Source organism: Malaclemys terrapin, chromosome 3 (genome assembly GCF_027887155.1).
Source record: "Malaclemys terrapin pileata isolate rMalTer1 chromosome 3, rMalTer1.hap1, whole genome shotgun sequence".
Classification (NCBI taxonomy): Eukaryota; Metazoa; Chordata; order Testudines; family Emydidae; genus Malaclemys; species Malaclemys terrapin.
The window spans coordinates 148,429,548-148,447,647 of NC_071507.1; the positions used below are offsets into that span (position 1 = coordinate 148,429,548).

Sequence of the window (18,100 nt, forward strand, 5' to 3'; positions counted from 1 at the left end):
GACACTGATGACCATGATATTATGCTGTCTCAAGAACATAAGAATGGCCATACTGGGTCAGACCAAAGTATCCTGTCTTCTGACAGTGGCCAATGCCAGGTGCCTAAGAGGGAATGAAGAAGTAATCATCAAGCGATCCATCCTGTCACCCATTCCCAGCTTCTGGCAAACAGAAGCTAGGGACAACATCACTACCCATCCTGGCTAATAGCCACTGATGGACCTATCCTCCATGATGTGTCTCACATGTGAGAGAGGGCAGGGGTCCAGGATAATCCTCCAATTTGTCTAGGTCACTCTGGACCCTATCCCTACCCTCCAGTGTATCTACCTCTCTCCGCAGCTTAGTATCATCCACAAACTTGCTGAGGGTGCAATCTATCCCATCGTCCAGATCATTAATGAAGATATTGAACAAAACCGGCCCCAGGACAGAGCATGATCTTGTCTGAGAAGACCGAGGCAAAAGAAGTCCCCTGCTGAGGTCAGCAGAATGGTGAGGGGTGCAAGGACGAGGAACAAAAGAGATACCGAAGGAAAAAGACGAGATATGGAATGGTCTGCCAGAACCAAGTTTGAGGCCATCCCCCTCCCCACTCCAAAGAACAGGCAGAGCATGTACACTGAGCTGCTCTTATCACTGGGAGACAGAGTACATGACTCAGTTCCTGATCATTTGGGAACCAACACTTCTATCCCATGATGACCAGTCTCCATAAATGCTTACAAATGTGGATACTCAAGAGCAGCACATTTCCAGACTGATGAATAGTGTGAATATAAAAACACAGAGTCTCACACTTTTTTCCCTTGATAATTAAAAAAAGTGTGCAAACTTTAGCTCTGACCCAAAATAAATACTATTCTTTCATCAGCAATCTTAAAATATCAGTATATATTTATCAATTAACATTTGTCACTTAACTTTGAAAATATTTTGATACCAAAATCAAGATAACAAATATATTTTTTTTAAAAATACAGGGTCAGAGTTAAGATTGCTGGGCTGGGCTGAAATGTCCATTCTTTTTTACTTGATACAAATGTGTTTACATTTATTATATGGGCAATTTGTTTATGCTAAAATTTTCAAAAGCACCTTAAGAATGAGCCTAAATCCCATTGACCTTCGATGGCTTAAATCCCATAGTTGATAAAATGGAACGTAGGTGGTTTTGAAAATTTTATATTTATGTACTTAGACACATATCCATGCTTGTAAATGCTTGGATTTTGTAAAAGGTATGATAGGTAAGTATAATGTTGTCACTTAGGAACATTAAATTATTTTTTGAAATAAAGTTGGGCTTTTTTAAATTAAGCTTTACATCTCTTAAGTAACTTCTTTTTAAAAGCTGGGATGAGATGGAACTCTGTTGTAAGAAGTGAAAGGCTTTAGTTCTGTAAATATCATAGCTGATCAGAGAAGGGTCCCCAATCATAAAATACTTTAATTTCAATGTTTAGCATATCATCCCTGTGGCAATTACAACAGTTGTTTAGCTGTTAGGAATATATTTTTGGTTGGTAATGCTGGAAAGGAGGAGGAAGATCCAGCACCACGTGATATCTAGCACTGTTACCACCATCTTGGGCTCCATGAACCGCAGTTTGGGAGCCTCTAATTTAGCTCAACTTCTGAAAATCAAATGGTTGCCAGCAAGGATCAGATCTAATAAAACACAATGAAACTAATAATAAAAAAACCCACTTAGGTACAAAAACAGATCCAAATTATTAATACCCACTTTGTGAATCAAACATGAAATCACTAGTCAATACATTCAGAGAAGAGAGGGGAACCGCACACCCAAAAAAGACGGTTACTCACCGTTGTAACTGTTGTTCTTCGAGATGTGTTGCTCATATCCATTCCATTAGGTGTGCGCGCGCCGCGTGCACGATCGTCGGAAGATTTTTACCCTAGCAACACCGGCGGGTCGGCTGTGGAGCCCCCTAGAGTGGCGCCTTCATGGCGCTGAATATATACCCCAGCCGACCCGGCGCCCCCTCAGTTCCTTCTTGCCGGCTACTCCGACAGTGGGGACGGGGGGCGGGTTTGGAATGGATATGAGCAAAACACATCTCGAAGAACAACAGTTACAACGGTGAGTAACCGTCTTTTCTTCTTCGAGTGCTTGCTCATATCCATTCCATTAGGTGACTCCCAAGCCCAACTTAGGTGGTGGGGTCGGAGTGAGACATTGCTGTGTGCAAAACCGCTGATCCGAAAGCAGCATCGTCTCTGGACTGCTGCACTAGTGCATAGTGAGCTGTAAATGTGTGGACTGATGACCAAACCGCTGCTCTACAAATGTCCTGAATCGGAACTTGTGCCAGGAAAGCCGTCGAGGAAGCCTGGGCCCTCGTGGAGTGAGCGGTGAGGTGCGGTGCTGAGACACCTGCCAGGTCATAGCAAGTCCGGATGCAAGACGTAATCCAGGAGGATAGGCGTTGTGAGGAGACCGGTGAGCCTTTCATTCGGTCGGCCACTGCAACGAAGAGTTGCGTCGTCTTTCTAAAGTGCTTTGTGCGGTCAATATAGAAGGCCAGGGCCCTTCGTACGTCCAGGGAATGCAAACGTTGATCCTGGCGAGTGGCATGTGGTTTGGGATGAAAGACCGGGAGAAAGATGTCCTGGTTGATATGAAAAGGAGAAACCACCTTAGGGAGAAAGGCAGGATGTGGACGAAGCTGCACTTTATCCTTATGGAAAACTGTATAAGGGGGCTCGGATGTAAGCGCCCTGAGTTCAGAAACGCGCCTTGCTGAGGTGATGGCTACAAGGAAGGCTGTCTTCCAGGATAGGTACAAAAGAGAACAGGTGGCCAGTGGCTCGAATGGAGGACCTGTGAGCTTGGAGAGAACCAGGTTGAGGTCCCACGTCTGAATGGGCTGACGTTGTTGTGGGTACATCCGGTCTAAGCCCTTGAGGAATCTAACGACCATCGGGTTAGAGAATACCGAGGACGCGAGTTCCCCTGGGTGAAAGGCCGATATAGCGGCCAGGTGAACTCTAATTGAAGATATCGCCAACCCCTGCTGTTTTAGGGAGAGGAGATATTCCAAAATAAGGGGAATGGGTGCCTGCAACGGGGATGTGGCTCGTTGTTCGCACCAACAGGAGAACCGCTTCCATTTGGCCAGGTACGTGGTCCGTGTTGAGGGCTTCCTACTGCTCAGTAGAATCTGTTGTACAGAGTGCGAGCATTGCTGCTCTGCCTGGGTGAACCATGGAGCAGCCACGCCGTGAGGTGGAGTGATTGGAGGTCGGGGTGACGCAACCGGCCGTGGTCCTGAGAGATGAGATCCGGATCCAACGGAAGCGGGATCGGTGTCTGAACCGAGAGCTCCAACAGTGTGGTGTACCAATGTTGTCTTGGCCACGCAGGAGCGATCAGAATTACCTGTGCCTGGTCTCTGCGCAGTTTGAGCAGTACCTTGTGGACCAGAGGAAACGGAGGGAAGGCATAAAACAGGTGGTCTTTCCAGGGAAGCAGAAAGGCGTCCGAGAGGGAGCCCGGAGCTCGACCTTGTAGGGAGCAGAACACGTGGCACTTCCTGTTGTCTCGAGATGCAAACAGGTCTATCTGGGGAAACCCCCACCTCTGGAAGATGGAATGTATAATGTCCGGACGGATAGACCACTCGTGCGTTTGGAAGGACCTGCTGAGTCGGTCCGCTAGAGTGTTCTGGACTCCAGGGAGGAACGATGCCGTGAGATGGATTGAGTGGGCGATGCAGAAGTCCCACAGGCGAATGGCCTCTTGGCATAGAATTGACGAACGTGCTCCTCCTTGCTTGTTGATGTAAAACATGGCCGTGGTGTTGTCGATGAGAACTAACACACAGCGGCCACGTAGGAGATTGAGGAATGCCTGGCACGCCAGGCGCACCGCCATCAGTTCCCGAACATTGATGTGTAGGGCTAACTGGGATGCAGTCCACAGGCCCTGGGTATGGTGTTCGTTGAGATGGGCGCCCCACCCCAGAGATGACGCGTCTGTGACCAGGTGCAGGGAGGGTTGTGGGGCGTGAAATGGCATCCCCTCGCAGACTACAGTGTGATCTAGCCACCAGGTGAGGGAGGCCAGGACCGAGTTCGGGACCGTGACCACCATGTTCAGGCAGTCCCGATGTGGACGGTATATTGATGACACCCAGGTTTGAAGCGGGCGAAGTCGAAGTCTGGCATGCCTGGTTACGTACGTGCAGGAAGCCATGTGACCCAGCAGGGTAAGGCACGACCTCACCGTGGTAGTTGGGAAGGCCTTGAGCCCTTGAATGAGGTTCGTGATGGTGCCAAATCGCTTGTCTGGCAGGATGGCCTGTGCACGTCTGGAGTCTAGAACTGCGCCGATGAATTCTATTCTCTGGGTAGGTTCTAGAGTGGATTTGTCCTTGTTGAGTAGGATGCCCAACTTGTTGAATGTGTGCACTATTCTGTGGACGTGAGCTTGAACTTGCTCCTTGGTGCGACCGCGCACCAGCCAGTCGTCTAGGTACGGGAACACCTGTATCCCTTGCCGACGAAGGTACGCTGCCACGACAGCCATACATTTCGTGAACACCCTTGGGGCCGAGGATAGGCCGAAGGGAAGGACTGTAAATTGGTAGTGCACCGTGTTTACCACGAATCGCAGGAAGCGTCTGTGAGGTGGGTAAATTGAGATGTGAAAGTATGCGTCTTTCATGTCGAGGGCGGCGAACCAGTCTCCAGGATCGAGGGAAGGGATAATGGCCCCCAAAGAGACCATGCGGAACTTCAACTTTACTACGAATTTGTTGAGTCCGCGCAAGTCCAAGATGGGCCGCAGACCTCCTTTGGACTTGGGGATCAGGAAGTAACGGGAATAAAATCCCCTGCCCCTTAAGTCTATCGGAACCTCCTCTATGGCCCCCATGGCCAGGAGCGTAGAAACCTCCTGTATAAGAAGTTGCTCGTGAGAAGGGTCCCTGAAGAGGGACGGGGAAAGGGGGTGGGAGGGGGGGATAGAAGAAAACTGGATAGCGTATCCCCTCTCCACCGTGCGGAGGACCCAACGGTCCGAAGTTATAAGGGACCAAGCACGGTGGAAGTGGGAGAGGCGATCCCGAAAGGAGGGAGCTGGATCCTGGGGGATGACTGGGGCGCCGTCCTCGACCGCACCTTCAAAAGTTCTGTCTAGGACCTGAAGGTGGTCTTGGTGGCCCTTGGTTCTGACCGGGTTGAGGGCCAGCCCATCTTCTCCTACCACCTCGCCCTCGCCTTCTGGCAGGGTCCTGTCTCTGACGAGGTGGAGGGGGGTAAAAACGTTGAGGCTGCGGCCTAAATGGTCTGCGCTGGGGACCCGCAACATGCATCCCCAAGGAGCGCATGATTGTCCTGGAGTCTTTGAGGCTCTGCAATCGAGAGTCCGTCTTCTCCGAGAACAGCCCCTGTCCTTCAAAGGGCAAATCCTGTAGGGTCTGCTGTAATTCAGGGGGCAAACCCGAAACTTGGAGCCAGGAGGTCCTGCGCATAGCGATACCTGCGGCCAGGGTCCTTGCGGCCGAGTCCGCTATGTCCAGGGAGGCCTGTAAGGAGGTCCGAGCCACCTTCTTACCCTCCTCAACCATGGCTCCAAACTCTTCCCTGGACTCTTGGGGAATCAACTCCTTAAACTTCTCCATAGAGTTCCAGGAGTTGAAATTGTAGCGGCTCAGTAGCGCCTGTTGATTCGCCGCTCTAAGTTGTAGCCCTCCGGCTGAGTAAACCTTACGGCCAAACAGATCAAGCCGCTTAGCCTCTTTTGATTTTGGCGCTGCAGCCTGCTGGCCGTGGCGCTCTCGTGCATTCACTGATTCCACCACCAGTGAACACGGTTGGGGGTGTGTGTACAAGTACCCATAGTCCTTAGATGGGACAAAGTATTTCCTTTCCACCCCTCTCGCTGTGGGTGGAATGGAGGCAGGAGTCTGCCATATCGTATCCGCGTTCGTTTGGATCGTGCGGATCAAGGGTAACGCCACCCTCGATGGGGCATCCGATCCAAGGATATTCACGATCGGGTCGTGCACCTCCACTATCTCCTCCGTCTGCAGGTCCATATTACGGGCCATCCTGCGCAGGAGATCCTGGTGAGCCCGAAGATCTATCGGAGGGGGACCCGTGCATGAAGTGCCCGCCACTGCCTCATCCGGAGAGGAGGAGGAGGACGCCTCCGGTGGTAGTGGATCCAAGGGGGGGTCCCGGTCCCCCTGGTCTTGGGTCGGAGCGTCACCTGCACTTGGGTCCACGGTGTCGGGTGGTGTGGACACAGAAGCCTCCATGCCTCCAGGCGGAGGCCGAGAGATGGTGGATTCTGGGGCCCTTCTGACCGAGTGACCCGAGCGAGAGGTCGATGGTAATGAAGCCCCTTGCTCCTGGTGATACGCCCACGGGGTCCAAAACGACCAGTGAGATGGTCCATGAGAGTGGTCCTCTGCCCTCTCCTGCCAATGGCCCAAGTCTCGTTCCTCGGCCTGCCCCTGAGGGGGGTATGCCGATCTCGACAGGTCCTCCGAGGAGCGAGACGCCGATCTTGACGGCCATGGCGGTGCCGCGAAAGATGAAACGATCCCCGTGGTCTGCGGTGCCGCACGGTGCCAGTCCGGAGATGATCTATCTCTGTGCGGTGCCGGCGATCGGTGCCGGGACCGCGACTGGTGCCGATGACCTCGTCGGTGCCGGGAGTCAGATCTGGACCTCGACGAGGACCTAGAGTATGCCCGGTGCCGGGAGCGGCCTCTCGACGTCGAGCGTCGAGCGTGGCGGTGCCGAGAACTACGTCTCGACGTTGATCGGTGCCGACGATCATAGCGGTGCCGAGACGTAGACCGGTGCCGCGACGAAGATCTTGGCCGCGAGTACGACCGGTGCCGAGACGATATTCAGTGCCGGGACTGCGAGCGGCGTGGGGACCTGCTTCGGGACCTGGATAGGCGCCGAGGTTCCAGCCCTTGTGATGGAGGGCGCATCAAGGCAGGTTTCCCTCTTGACTGTACCGGGCGAGTCAACGGTACAGTCGGTGCCGGTGGTTGAGGTGGTGCCGGCTCCGTGAGAGCTATCAAGTCTCTCGCCGCCGCGAAGGTCTCTGGAGTCGACGGGAGACACTGTATCACCGCCGGCCTCGGTGGAGACGCTATCTGCACCGGACTCGACGGCCTCGGCGCCGGAGTCGACGGTGCTGGAGGCGCCTGTTTCCGTTGCTCCACCGGCGGACGCGGCTCTACCCCCGGCACTGGGGGAGCCGGCGTCTTCGGCACGGACGTCCCCGTCTTATGGGCTTTTTTATGCCCTGGGGATAATGACCGGCGCCGCGGCACTTGCTGTGTTTGCGGTGCCGACGAGGTCCGGTGCCGGGGAGGCTTGTCTGACGCCACTCGCGTGGTCGTCATAGCCGGTGCCGCCGGGGCACTGCGCACCGAAGTGCTAGGCGTCGGAGTCTGGCCCGTGGAAGGAGTGTCCGGGCTAAGTGCCGCCTCCATTAGGAGTTGCCTGAGCCGAAAGTCCCGCTCCTTCTTGGTTCTTGGTTTGAAGGCCTTACAGATCTTGCATTTGTCTGTTTGGTGGGACTCTCCCAGGCACTTCAAACAGGAGTCGTGCGGGTCGCTCGTTGGCATAGGCTTAGCGCAGGAGGCGCACTGCTTGAAGCCGGGAGCGTTGGGCATGAGCCCGGGCCCGCGGCCGGGGGAGAAAGGGGGAGACGACCCCCTTAACCCCCTGAACTACAATAACAACTATAACAACTTTAAAACTATTTAACTATAAACACTAGAACTACAACTATAACTATAACTTTGAATGACTAAGTAAGCTAGGGAGAGTGGAGGACAGCTATGCCGCGCTCCACAGTTCCAACGACCGTCTCTTCACATTGAGGCATCCCTGCTACCCTTCATTAAGTCTTCAGTGACTGAAATATTGGTAGGTAGACTTTCATGAATGATGAATCAGGTTTATTCACTTCATTCTTCCACCCTTTCAACTATTTGTTTTTGTGGCTTTTTTTTTTTTTTTTTTTTTTTACTGGCTTATTATGTAAGCCTCTCTACCACATTACTTTTTCGGTAACTATTGCATTCATTAAAAGCTAAGCTACTGGGTTTGCAAAAAAACACCCTCCTTCACAACTTCAAGAACTTGTATCTGTTTAGCACACTAATATGGTTATGGCACTTATGGTCCCTTGGAAACAAGATCTGCTTTCAGAGACCTAATTGCTCCCAGGACCTATTTACATCCTCTATGTATTATTTCAGAATAGTTCTGCAGATGGTAAATGCTTGCAATATTCTCTATATTGAGCAAGCAACACATTTTTCTCTTTAGAGATGTTTTACACCAAGTACTCTAGCATTTGCTTATACACTTCAGTGGACCTTTACAAAAAAATTAAAGAAAAGACAGTATTTTCTGATTAAAAAACACAGGGCTGCAATTCAAGAAAACTGGTTGTACTACAGATTTCCCATTTAGGAACAGACTCAGAGAAATGAGCATGAATCAGGCATTCAGAATTCCCAAATTCTAATTCTGCACACACTTGTTGTTTGGTATTTGCCCAAGTCTCAAAGTCAGAATAATTCAAATTCACTTTCCTAAAATGACAGATTCTGATAAATAATACTTTGAGGAAAGAGCACAACAATTTCTCCTACAGCAGAGCCTGGTAAATCCCACTTAACAACGCACAACCCAAATCTTTGGATGTCAATTTCTCTCTCTATTCTGGATGATCCACATATCTGCAGGGTGAGCCAGGTCTTATTACTTGAAAAAAAGGGATTTTTTAGATAAGCACAGGTATGTTTTCCTATCCTTCTTTATGCTAAGCACCACAAGTCTGTTACAGTGAGATTTTCATAGCAGTTTACCTTCAGTGTGAGAAGCAGGATCACCTTTTACAGAACAACATCGAAACTAGGCAGATATACGTTTAAACCTAGACATTAAGATATGAAGATGAGTTCTACCAAAAGAAAAGAAATGGCATTGTGTAGGCCAAAAGCCTAATGGGGAGAACTTGTCTCGTGTAAATTGTACTCCGTTTTGCTAACTTTGAATTAGTAAGAAGAAATTGTTTTGGTTTTATTCTTTGCTTTACTTGTTAATGATCGTTTTTAGAAGGATAGAAGTGTTATGGCTGTAATTCTTGCTTTTGAAATTATTTACTGTTTTGCGTATGGCATGCTAACAGAGAAGAGACAGGAGGCGCCAGTACTAATGGGCCAAATGGTCGAGAGGAGAGTGGAGAAGTTGAGAGGCACCAACCTTATTATCAGAATCACCCGAATGGCAGATTGACGACCCTAAAACAAGGCATAAGCCCCAAGGACAAGATAAAGAGTGGAGCCAGAGGGACGAGATAAGAAACCGCTATGGATACTCCCAGTAACAACCCAATATAATGCTGATTGGGAGCAGTCTTGACTACTTTGTGATTAACAGCTCCGATGTGACGCAGCAAAGTCCATAGACTTGTATGGGAACTTATTACTATAAAAGAAGGGTGTATTGCCAGGGAACTTTGGATTTGTTCTTCATCAACATCGGAGCTTCCATTGTGTCCAACAAAGACACAGCTCCTCCTCTCCCTCTTGTGCAGTTTCAGTTGGCCACTGAAACTGACCAAGCAACACTAAGATCTGGTAACTATAAAATCCAGCTGCACAACGCGTGCGTGCGAGTGTGAGAGAGAATGGAAGCATATGCTGATTTTAATGCTTAAAAACTGTACTCTCAATAAACGCCGCGGATTGCCTTATACCCTAGAAAAAGATTCTGTGTGCTTCTTATAAGCATAACAATTATGTAAGATTGGATAATCAACGTGCAGAATTTGGAGAATTAATGTACATCTAATTGATCTCAATCTAAGAGGCATAACTACTCTGCCCTGAGACTGTCAGTGCTCCTGAGGACTGGAATTCAGTGCTTAACTGGAGAAGCAATGTTTGTTGAATTTAGTTACGGAATGAATGCTATGATAGTTGTGAGAGCTAGCTGTCTGAATTTAAAGTACTATAGAACATTCCATTTGGGAATTCTCCCAACTTTAAATACAAACCCTCGGCTGACTGGAGATAGTCTTCAGGACAGGAAAAGTAACAATGCTTCCTGAAGAGGTAGTGCTGGGTAGTGCTGCTAGGAGCAGAATGAGGTTCAAAGGCCATGCTCTCTCTCCTTGCAAAATTGGAATAAGGTCAATGCCCGCCCTATGGAAGCATTTAATGTTGGGATTTCTACGAAAAAAATACTTCTGCCCACCCCTTGCCCAGCAATTAATCCTGCCCCCAAACCAATCCTGTTCTCCTAGTTCCCACTTCAATTCCACCCCCACAATTACCTATCACACCAACTGTCTGTCCTCCAGCTCCCACAACTGCCCACCACCCATAACAATGCCGCACCCAGGCCCACATTTGCCAGGCCTCCCAACCCCCCATCAGTTTTGCACCCCCCATCATCACTTACACTTCTTCTACAGCCCCTGGGGTTCTTCGCAGCCCCCCTTCCCCCAACCAGCCTGGGGGAGCTGCAGTGGAGCTTGACCCATCCCTCCTTCCCAAGGTGGGTGTTGCAGTGAGGAGAGAGGAAGTGAAGAAGAGAGGCGTGGGGGAGCAGCACTGTGTTGTGCTGCTGAGCTCTCTGCTACCTCCTCCCCCTCTCACCTCCTGCAAATGCTGCAAGTGAAGGGACAGACACTTCCCGCATGGATGAACTTCAAGAGGGAGCTGAAGCTTCTCGCATCATCACAAGAAGAGTGCCTGTCCCCTCTTAAATCCCATCTCTCACAAAAACAAAAGAAAAACAAAATAAAACAAAAACAGGAAAATCAGCAATAGTGTGTTCATCCTCAGCCCAAGCCTGTGATTGGCTTCCCTGGCATCATGTGTGTGGGTCTGTCCTAAATCCAAGATATTCCAGGAACCATCCCACTCCATGTGCTTGCTTTCGCTCTCACTAATCAGAGCCCAAATCAAAGAGTTTGTCCAGGAAGAGATAAGTGAATTTCCTTCTTTCCTAAAGATAGTACTATTGCTACCATGATTCTGGAGCGAGACCAGGGGGCAGGGGAGAGCACACATCTAAAATGGTATGGTAAAGCTTAAAAGCAAAAAGCTCTCCATCTGATGCACTGTCCATCTGGCTTCACTCCCCTACTGGAAGTGGGAAAGCAGGGGCTGCTTGCCCTGAAGTCAGTTTTTCCCTAATCCTATCTGGTTTCTTTCTTGTTCTGCCCCCAAGCTGAAAGCAGACTGGAGTAATGTATCACTTTTGCGAACAGGGGCTAACAGAGAGTTTCACAAGGGAGTTGGGAAGGGAAGCGGGAAGGGGGCGAGGTTCTATCTGGTTCTATCTGTTTTCCCTTTATTCCCCTTAAAACCTATAAACCAACTACATTCAAAACTTCTTGATTAAACAACCCTTTCAGCGGACAGGGGGCTGCAGACAGGGGAGTTTGAGAGGGAGGCTACAATGGTTAGGAAGACCTGTAACACCTGTGCCAGCACTGCTTCTGTCTCCTCCACCTGCGCCTGCAGCCAGACAGAGCGCCTGAGCTTGGATGCTTCTACCCAGATCCTGGTGTGGTTTTGCAGAGACTGTAACTTGCAATTTCCACTTACTGATATCCAGGCTGGGGGAACCATCCAATGTGAAAGGTGCCTGCTGGTGGAATCTCTCAGGCAGCAGGTGGGAGAGCTACAGGAGGAGGTGGCTAGGTTGAGGAGCATCCGAATCTACGAGCAATTCCTGGACAGTGTCCATGTGGAGACAGCTGAGGTAGTTGTCCCAGTACACAGGACTGCTGATACACCACTGGTGGAGGAGGAGATGGCTCAGGGTGGACACTGGCAGCTGGTTACTTCTGGCGGCAGGCAGTGCTCCATCCCTGCTCTGAACCCTCCCACCGTGGTAATAGGTAACCATTATGCTCTTCTTGATAGAGGAGAGAAGAAATCACCCCCTACAGTAAAGGAGGAGAAGCCTCGTACCTCTAAGGCTGGGAGGTCTGCTGCCACCACTGCAAATAGGAAACATAGGGTAGTGGTGATCAGAGACTCTCTGCTGAGGGGACGGAGGCGCCCATCTGTTGCCCTGACATTTCATCTCGGGAGGCATGCTGCCTGCCGGGGGCCCGTATCCAAAATGTTACGGAGGCATTGTCGAGGATTATCCAGCCCTCTGACTACTACCCCATGCTACTCATCCATGTGGGCACAAATGATATTGCGAGGTGTGACACTGAGCGGATCAAGAGTGACTACAGGGCTCTGGGAGTACGGGTGAAGGAGTTTGGAGCGCAGGTGGTATTCCCTTCGATTCTTCCTGTCAAAGGTAGGGGCCCGGGCAGAGACTGATGTATCATGGAGGTGAATGCCCGGCTGCGAAGATGGTGTCGCCAGGAGGGCTTTGGCTTCCTTGACCACGGGATGCTATTCGAGGAAGGACTGCTAGGCAGAGATGGCGTTCACCTTTCAAGGAGGGGAAAGACCCTATTTGGACACAGACTGGCTAACCTAGTGAGGAGGGCTTTAAACTAGGTTCAACGGGGACAGGTGAGCAAAGCCCACAGGTAAGTGGGGAACATGGAGACCTGGGAGATGGGTTGGAAACAAGAGGGAGTGTGGGCTATAATGGCAGAGAGAAAGGAGGGTCAGGGCAAAACTGGGAGCCAAGATCGAACCAGTATCTTAGATGCCTATATACAAATGCGAGAGGTATGGGTAATAAGCAGGAAGAACTGGAAGTGCTAATAAATAAATACAACTATGACATTGCTGGCATCATTAAAACTTGGTGGAATAATAAACATGATTGGAATGTTGGTGTGGATGCGTACAGCTTGCTCAGGAAGGATAGACAGGGGAAAAAGAGAGGAGGTGTTGCCTTATATATTAAAAATGTACACACTTGGACTGAGGTGGAGATGGACATAGGAGACGGAAGTGTTGAGAGTCTCTGGGTTAGGCTAAAAGGGGTAAAAAACAAGGGTGATGTCATGCTAGGAGTCTACTACAGACCACCTAACCAGGTGGAAGAGGTGGATGAGGCTTTTTTTAAACAATTAACAAAATCATCCAAAGCCCAAGATTTGGTAGTGATGGGGGACTTCAACTATCCAAATATATGTTGGGAAAATAACACAGCGGGGCACAGACTATCCAACAAATTCTTGGACTGCATTGCAGACAACTTTTTATTTCAGAAGGTTGAAAAAGCTACTGGGGGGAAGCTGTTCTAGACTTGATTTTAACAAATAGGGAGGAACTCATTGAGAATTCGAAAGTAGAAGGCAGCTTGGGTGAAAGTGATCATGAAATCAGAGTTTGAAATTCTAAGGAAGGGTAGAAGGGAGCACAGCAAAATAGAGACAATGGACTTCAGGAAGGTGGATTTTGGTAAGCTCAGGGAGCTGATAGGTAAGGTCCCATGGGAATCAAGACTGAGGGCAAAAACTACTGAGGAGAGTTGGCAGTTTTTCAAAGGCACACTATTAAGGGCCCAAAAGCAAGCTATTCCGCTGGTTAGGAAAGATAGAAAATGTGGCAAAAAGACCACCTTGGCTTAACCATGAGATCTTGCATGAGCTAAAAAATAAAAAGGAGTCATATAAAAAATGGAAACTAGGACAGATTACAAAGAATGAATATAGGCAAACAACACAGGAATGCAGGGGCAAGATTAGAAAGGCAAAGGCACAAAATGAGCTCAAACTAGCTATGGGAATAAAGGGAAACAAGAAGACTTTATCAACACATTAGAAGCAAGAGGAAGACCAAAAGACAGGGTAGGCCCACTGCTCAGTGAAGAGGGAGAAACAGTAACAGGAAACTTGGAAATGGCAGAGATGCTTAATGACTTCTTTGCTTCGGTCTTCACCGAGAAGTCTGAAGGAATGCCTAACCTAGTGAATGCTAATTGGAAGGGGGTAAGTTTAGCAGATAAAATAAAAAAAGAACAAATTAAAAATCACTTAGAAAAGTTAGATGCCTGCAAATCACCAGGGCCTGATGAAATGCATCCTAGAATACTCAAGGAGCTAATAGAGGAGGTATCTGAGCCTCTAGCTATTATCTTTGGAAAATCATGGGAGACGGGAGAGATTCCAGAAGACTGGAAAAGGGCAAATATAGTGCCCATCTATAAAAAGGGAAATAAAAACAACCCAGGAAACTACAGACCAGTTAGTTTAACTTCTGTGCCAGGGAAGATAATGGAGCAAGTAATTGAGGAAATCATCTGCAAACACTTGGAAGGTGGTAAGGTGATAGGGAATAGCCAGCATGGATTTATAAAGAACAAATCATGTCAAAACAATCTGATAGCTTTCTTTGATAGGATAACGAGCCTTGTGGATAAGGGAGAAGCTGTGGATGTGGTATACCTAGACTTTAGTAAGGCATTTGATACGGTCTCGCATGATCTTCTTATTGATAAACTGGACAAATACAATTTAGATGGGGCTATTATAAGCTGGGTGCATAACTGGCTGGATAACCCTACTCAAAGAGTTGTTATTACTGGTTCCCAATCCTGCTGGAAAGGTATAACAAGTGGGGTTCCACAGGAGTCTGTTTTGGGACCAGCTCTGTTCAATATCTTCATTAACGATTTAGATATTGGCATAGAAAGTACGCTTATTAAGTTTGCAGATGATACCAAACTGGGAAGGATTGCAACTGCTTTGGAGGACAGGGTCATAATTCAAAATGATCTGGACAAATTGGAGAAATGGTCTGAGGTAAACAGGATGAAGTTTAACAAAAGACAATTGCAAAGTGCTCCACTTAGGAAGGAACAATCAGTTTCACTCATACAGAATGGGAAGAGATTGTCTAGGAAGGAGTACGGCAGAAAGGGATCTAGGGGTTATAGTGGACCACAAGCTAAATATGAGTCAACAGTCTGATGCTGTTGCAAAAAAAGCAAACATGATTCTGGGATGCATTAACAGGTGTGTTGTGAGCAAGACACGAGAAGTCATTCTTCCGCTCTACTCTGCGCTGTTTAGGCCTCCACTGGAGTATTGTGTCCAGTTCTGGGCACCGCATTTCAAGAAAGATGTGGAGAAATTGGAGCGGGTCCAGAGAAGGGCAACAAGAATGATTAAAGGTCTTGAGAACATGACCTATGAAGGAAGGCTGAAAGAATTGAGTTTGTTTAGTTTGGAAAAGAGAAGACTGAGAGGGGACCTGATAGCAGTTTTCAGGTATCTAAAAGGGTGTCATAAGGAGGAGGGAGAAAACTTGTTCACCTTAGCCTCTAAGGACAGAAAAAGAAGCAATGGGCTTAAACTGCAACAAGGGAGGTTTAGGTTGGATATTAGGAAAAAGTTCCTAACTGTCAGGGTGGTTAAACACCGGATTAAACTGCCTAGGGAAGTTGTGGAATCTCCATCTCTGGAGATATTTAAGAGTAGGTTAGATAAATGTCTATCAGGGATGGTATCTCCAGTAATTCATATCAATTGACTCTGATTAGTAAGATGAGCCAAATTAGAAGATGCGGGTGGGGGGAATGTACCCCTTGATGACTTTTGCTAAGATACATGTTGGCTAACTGAATTACAGCCCTTCAAATGCATTAATCTAAAGCTGTATCAGCCAAGGCAACATCATCTACCCTCTAATACTCCATTCACCAGATGTATACTAGAACGATTGGAGCCAATCTGCAATTTTCTGTCCATTTTAAGATTAGCACTGCCTTTTGAGCTGGAATACCAGGTGCGAGCTTTTCAAATCTCTGCTACAGAGACTGACTCACTTTTTTGCCAAGAAGCAACATGATCCTTGATTTGATGAGCTCTTATTAATGATGGGTAAGAAAACCTGCCTCAGAGGATAGCTAAATGTATCCACTTTGTCTTTTGTGCTTCTCCAAACCAAAGAGACAGTCAGCTGACCTGAATGTTTTGTGTTCTTTTCCCTGGAAAATTGCCAGAAATCCCATCTTTGTCATATTTCAGGTTTGAGCACAAGAAAGGGGAAAAACCTCTTGATTAATATGAAACCTGAATTCTTCCATGAAATGAAGCTTGGCACAGTTCTCAAAACTGTTAGGATAAAAGGTAACAAATGGAAAATTACAAGAGGCAGCTAGCTCATTTCTTGCCTGGCTCAGGTAATCACAACTAGGAGTGCCACTTTGAATTAAAGCAATTCTAAAGAAAGAGTGGCCATTGAACAGTGGTACAGTGTTTTGAATATTAGGCTGAATTTCCAAGGTGAAACAATTTCATGGACTGTATGCAGGGCTTGATGGCTTTTAGAAACACTTTAACAAGGCATGAAACCCCACAAAGAAACCATCCATAGATCCTCTGGTGGTAGTAAGTGATGGAATTTGACTCTTCAGGTCGGGGAGGGCAAACTCTTTAGGTCAGGGGAGGGCAGGATTCCCAGCCCCGTGGCACAGCCGGGCTAAAGCAGGCTCCCTTATGGGATGGGGGTATGGAGAAAGGAGGCTGGGAATATACCAAGAAGGGAAGCAGAGATATACAAAAAAGGGGACAAAGTCCAGAAACTGCCAGAATGGAGACCACAAAATAACACTGAATGCGGAAGAGAGATGAACAGTATAAAATTGCCTCCTCGCCTCCTCCCCATTTCAAAAATTAGGGGAAAGAAACTCCTCCCATAGACAAAAGTTAAACTAAAACACTGGTGTGAAAAAAATCATGCCACTACATAAAACTTGACCACATTTTGTTTTTAAAACAGACTGTCCTGTGAGCCAAATCACAGACAGGTGCACAGAGATCTACCAGCATATTGCACTAAAGCCTGCAGCATCTTGCAATTCAGTCTTCCTCCCCACCAACCAGTCACAACTTCTGGTCTCAGAACTTATTAGACTTAAGATACAAATTAGAAAATGATTAAGATATTATCCTCCATCATTTTTTTCACATAGATCAATGTATTACATATTAGGCCCAAATGCTCTGTTTAATGTGGTTAGAGATAGAAAACTAAGTTCATAAGATAGAGTTCCAAATTTAAATATGGTACATTTAATGTTCCCATTCAATTACAACTAGTGGGCTATGCTGTGAAAATTTAAAAAGTCTTGTCATGATATCTTCTGAAATTATCCAATATGCTGTAGACAGCAACAACAGACTGAAGATTGACAGCCAAATCCTTTGGTATTTTATTTTCTACTGTGAATAAAGTTGTTTTTTTATTAACTCTGAGTAAATCTCAAAATGTTTACATTAATTCCTGTTATAATTGAAACTAGTGTCTCGCCACTGTACACTTTTTGGAAAAAAACAATAAAGATTCCTGTATTTAAGACAGGATATGTCTTACCTATGTATAAAAAAATACTACTGCTAAGCAAAAACATTCTGATATTTTGACAGGCTTCAGAGTAGCAGGCGTGTTAGTCTGTATCCGCAAAAAGAAGAACAGGAGTACTTGTGGCACCTTAGAGACTAACAAATTTATTAGAGCATAAGCTTTCTTAAGAAGTGGGCTGTAGTCCACGAAAGCTTATGCTCTAATAAATTTGTTAGTCTCTAAGGTGCCACAAGTACTCCTGTTCTTCTTTTATTCTGATATTTTGTCTTTCAAATGTTAGTGCAGTGTTAGATGTTATTCAAAAACAACTTCAGAGACTTACTATTTTCCAAGCAGAATCTTGGACAGATCTTGTTCAAAAGAAGCTCCTGACGTAATCTAAGGACTTCAGCTTCTAATGCTTCAACTTTTGATCTCCATTTAGAATCCTGTCCAGAAATAATTTTAGCAAGATGCTCTGTGTATTCTTTGCTGCTTTTTTCTGGAGGCTTTGAATGGATAATTGCCAAAGCCAGTGCCAGCTTTGATATTTTCAAGTACCATGCTTGATGTTCTTTTCTGTCTTTTATTCCTATCATATAATGAAAAAGTCACAGTAAGTTTTTTTGTTTAGTGAGTATGTTATGTATCTCATTTACTGATGGCTATATTCCACAGTGAGGCTAATTATCTTTTTCTCATGTGGCCTTAGATCAATCAGCAGAAACACAAAAATAAACAATCACATATAGTATGAACATGAAACATGCAAAAGTAGCACGCAGGCAATGTCAGTAATCAAATT

At 47.1% G+C, this 18,100-nt stretch overlaps 1 protein-coding gene across 1 annotated transcript in view; it reads right to left on the bottom strand.

The window, feature by feature from the left end:
* Window positions 1-17,894, bottom strand: part of MEI4 (meiotic double-stranded break formation protein 4) — a 118,803-nt gene extending 100,909 nt beyond the window's left edge. Inside the window, exon 1 of the mRNA XM_054022886.1 lies at window positions 17,639-17,894. Coding sequence (XP_053878861.1) covers window positions 17,639-17,894 — 256 coding nt within the window. The remainder of the gene's footprint in view (window positions 1-17,638) is intronic.
* Window positions 17,895-18,100: the final 206 nt, after the last annotated feature.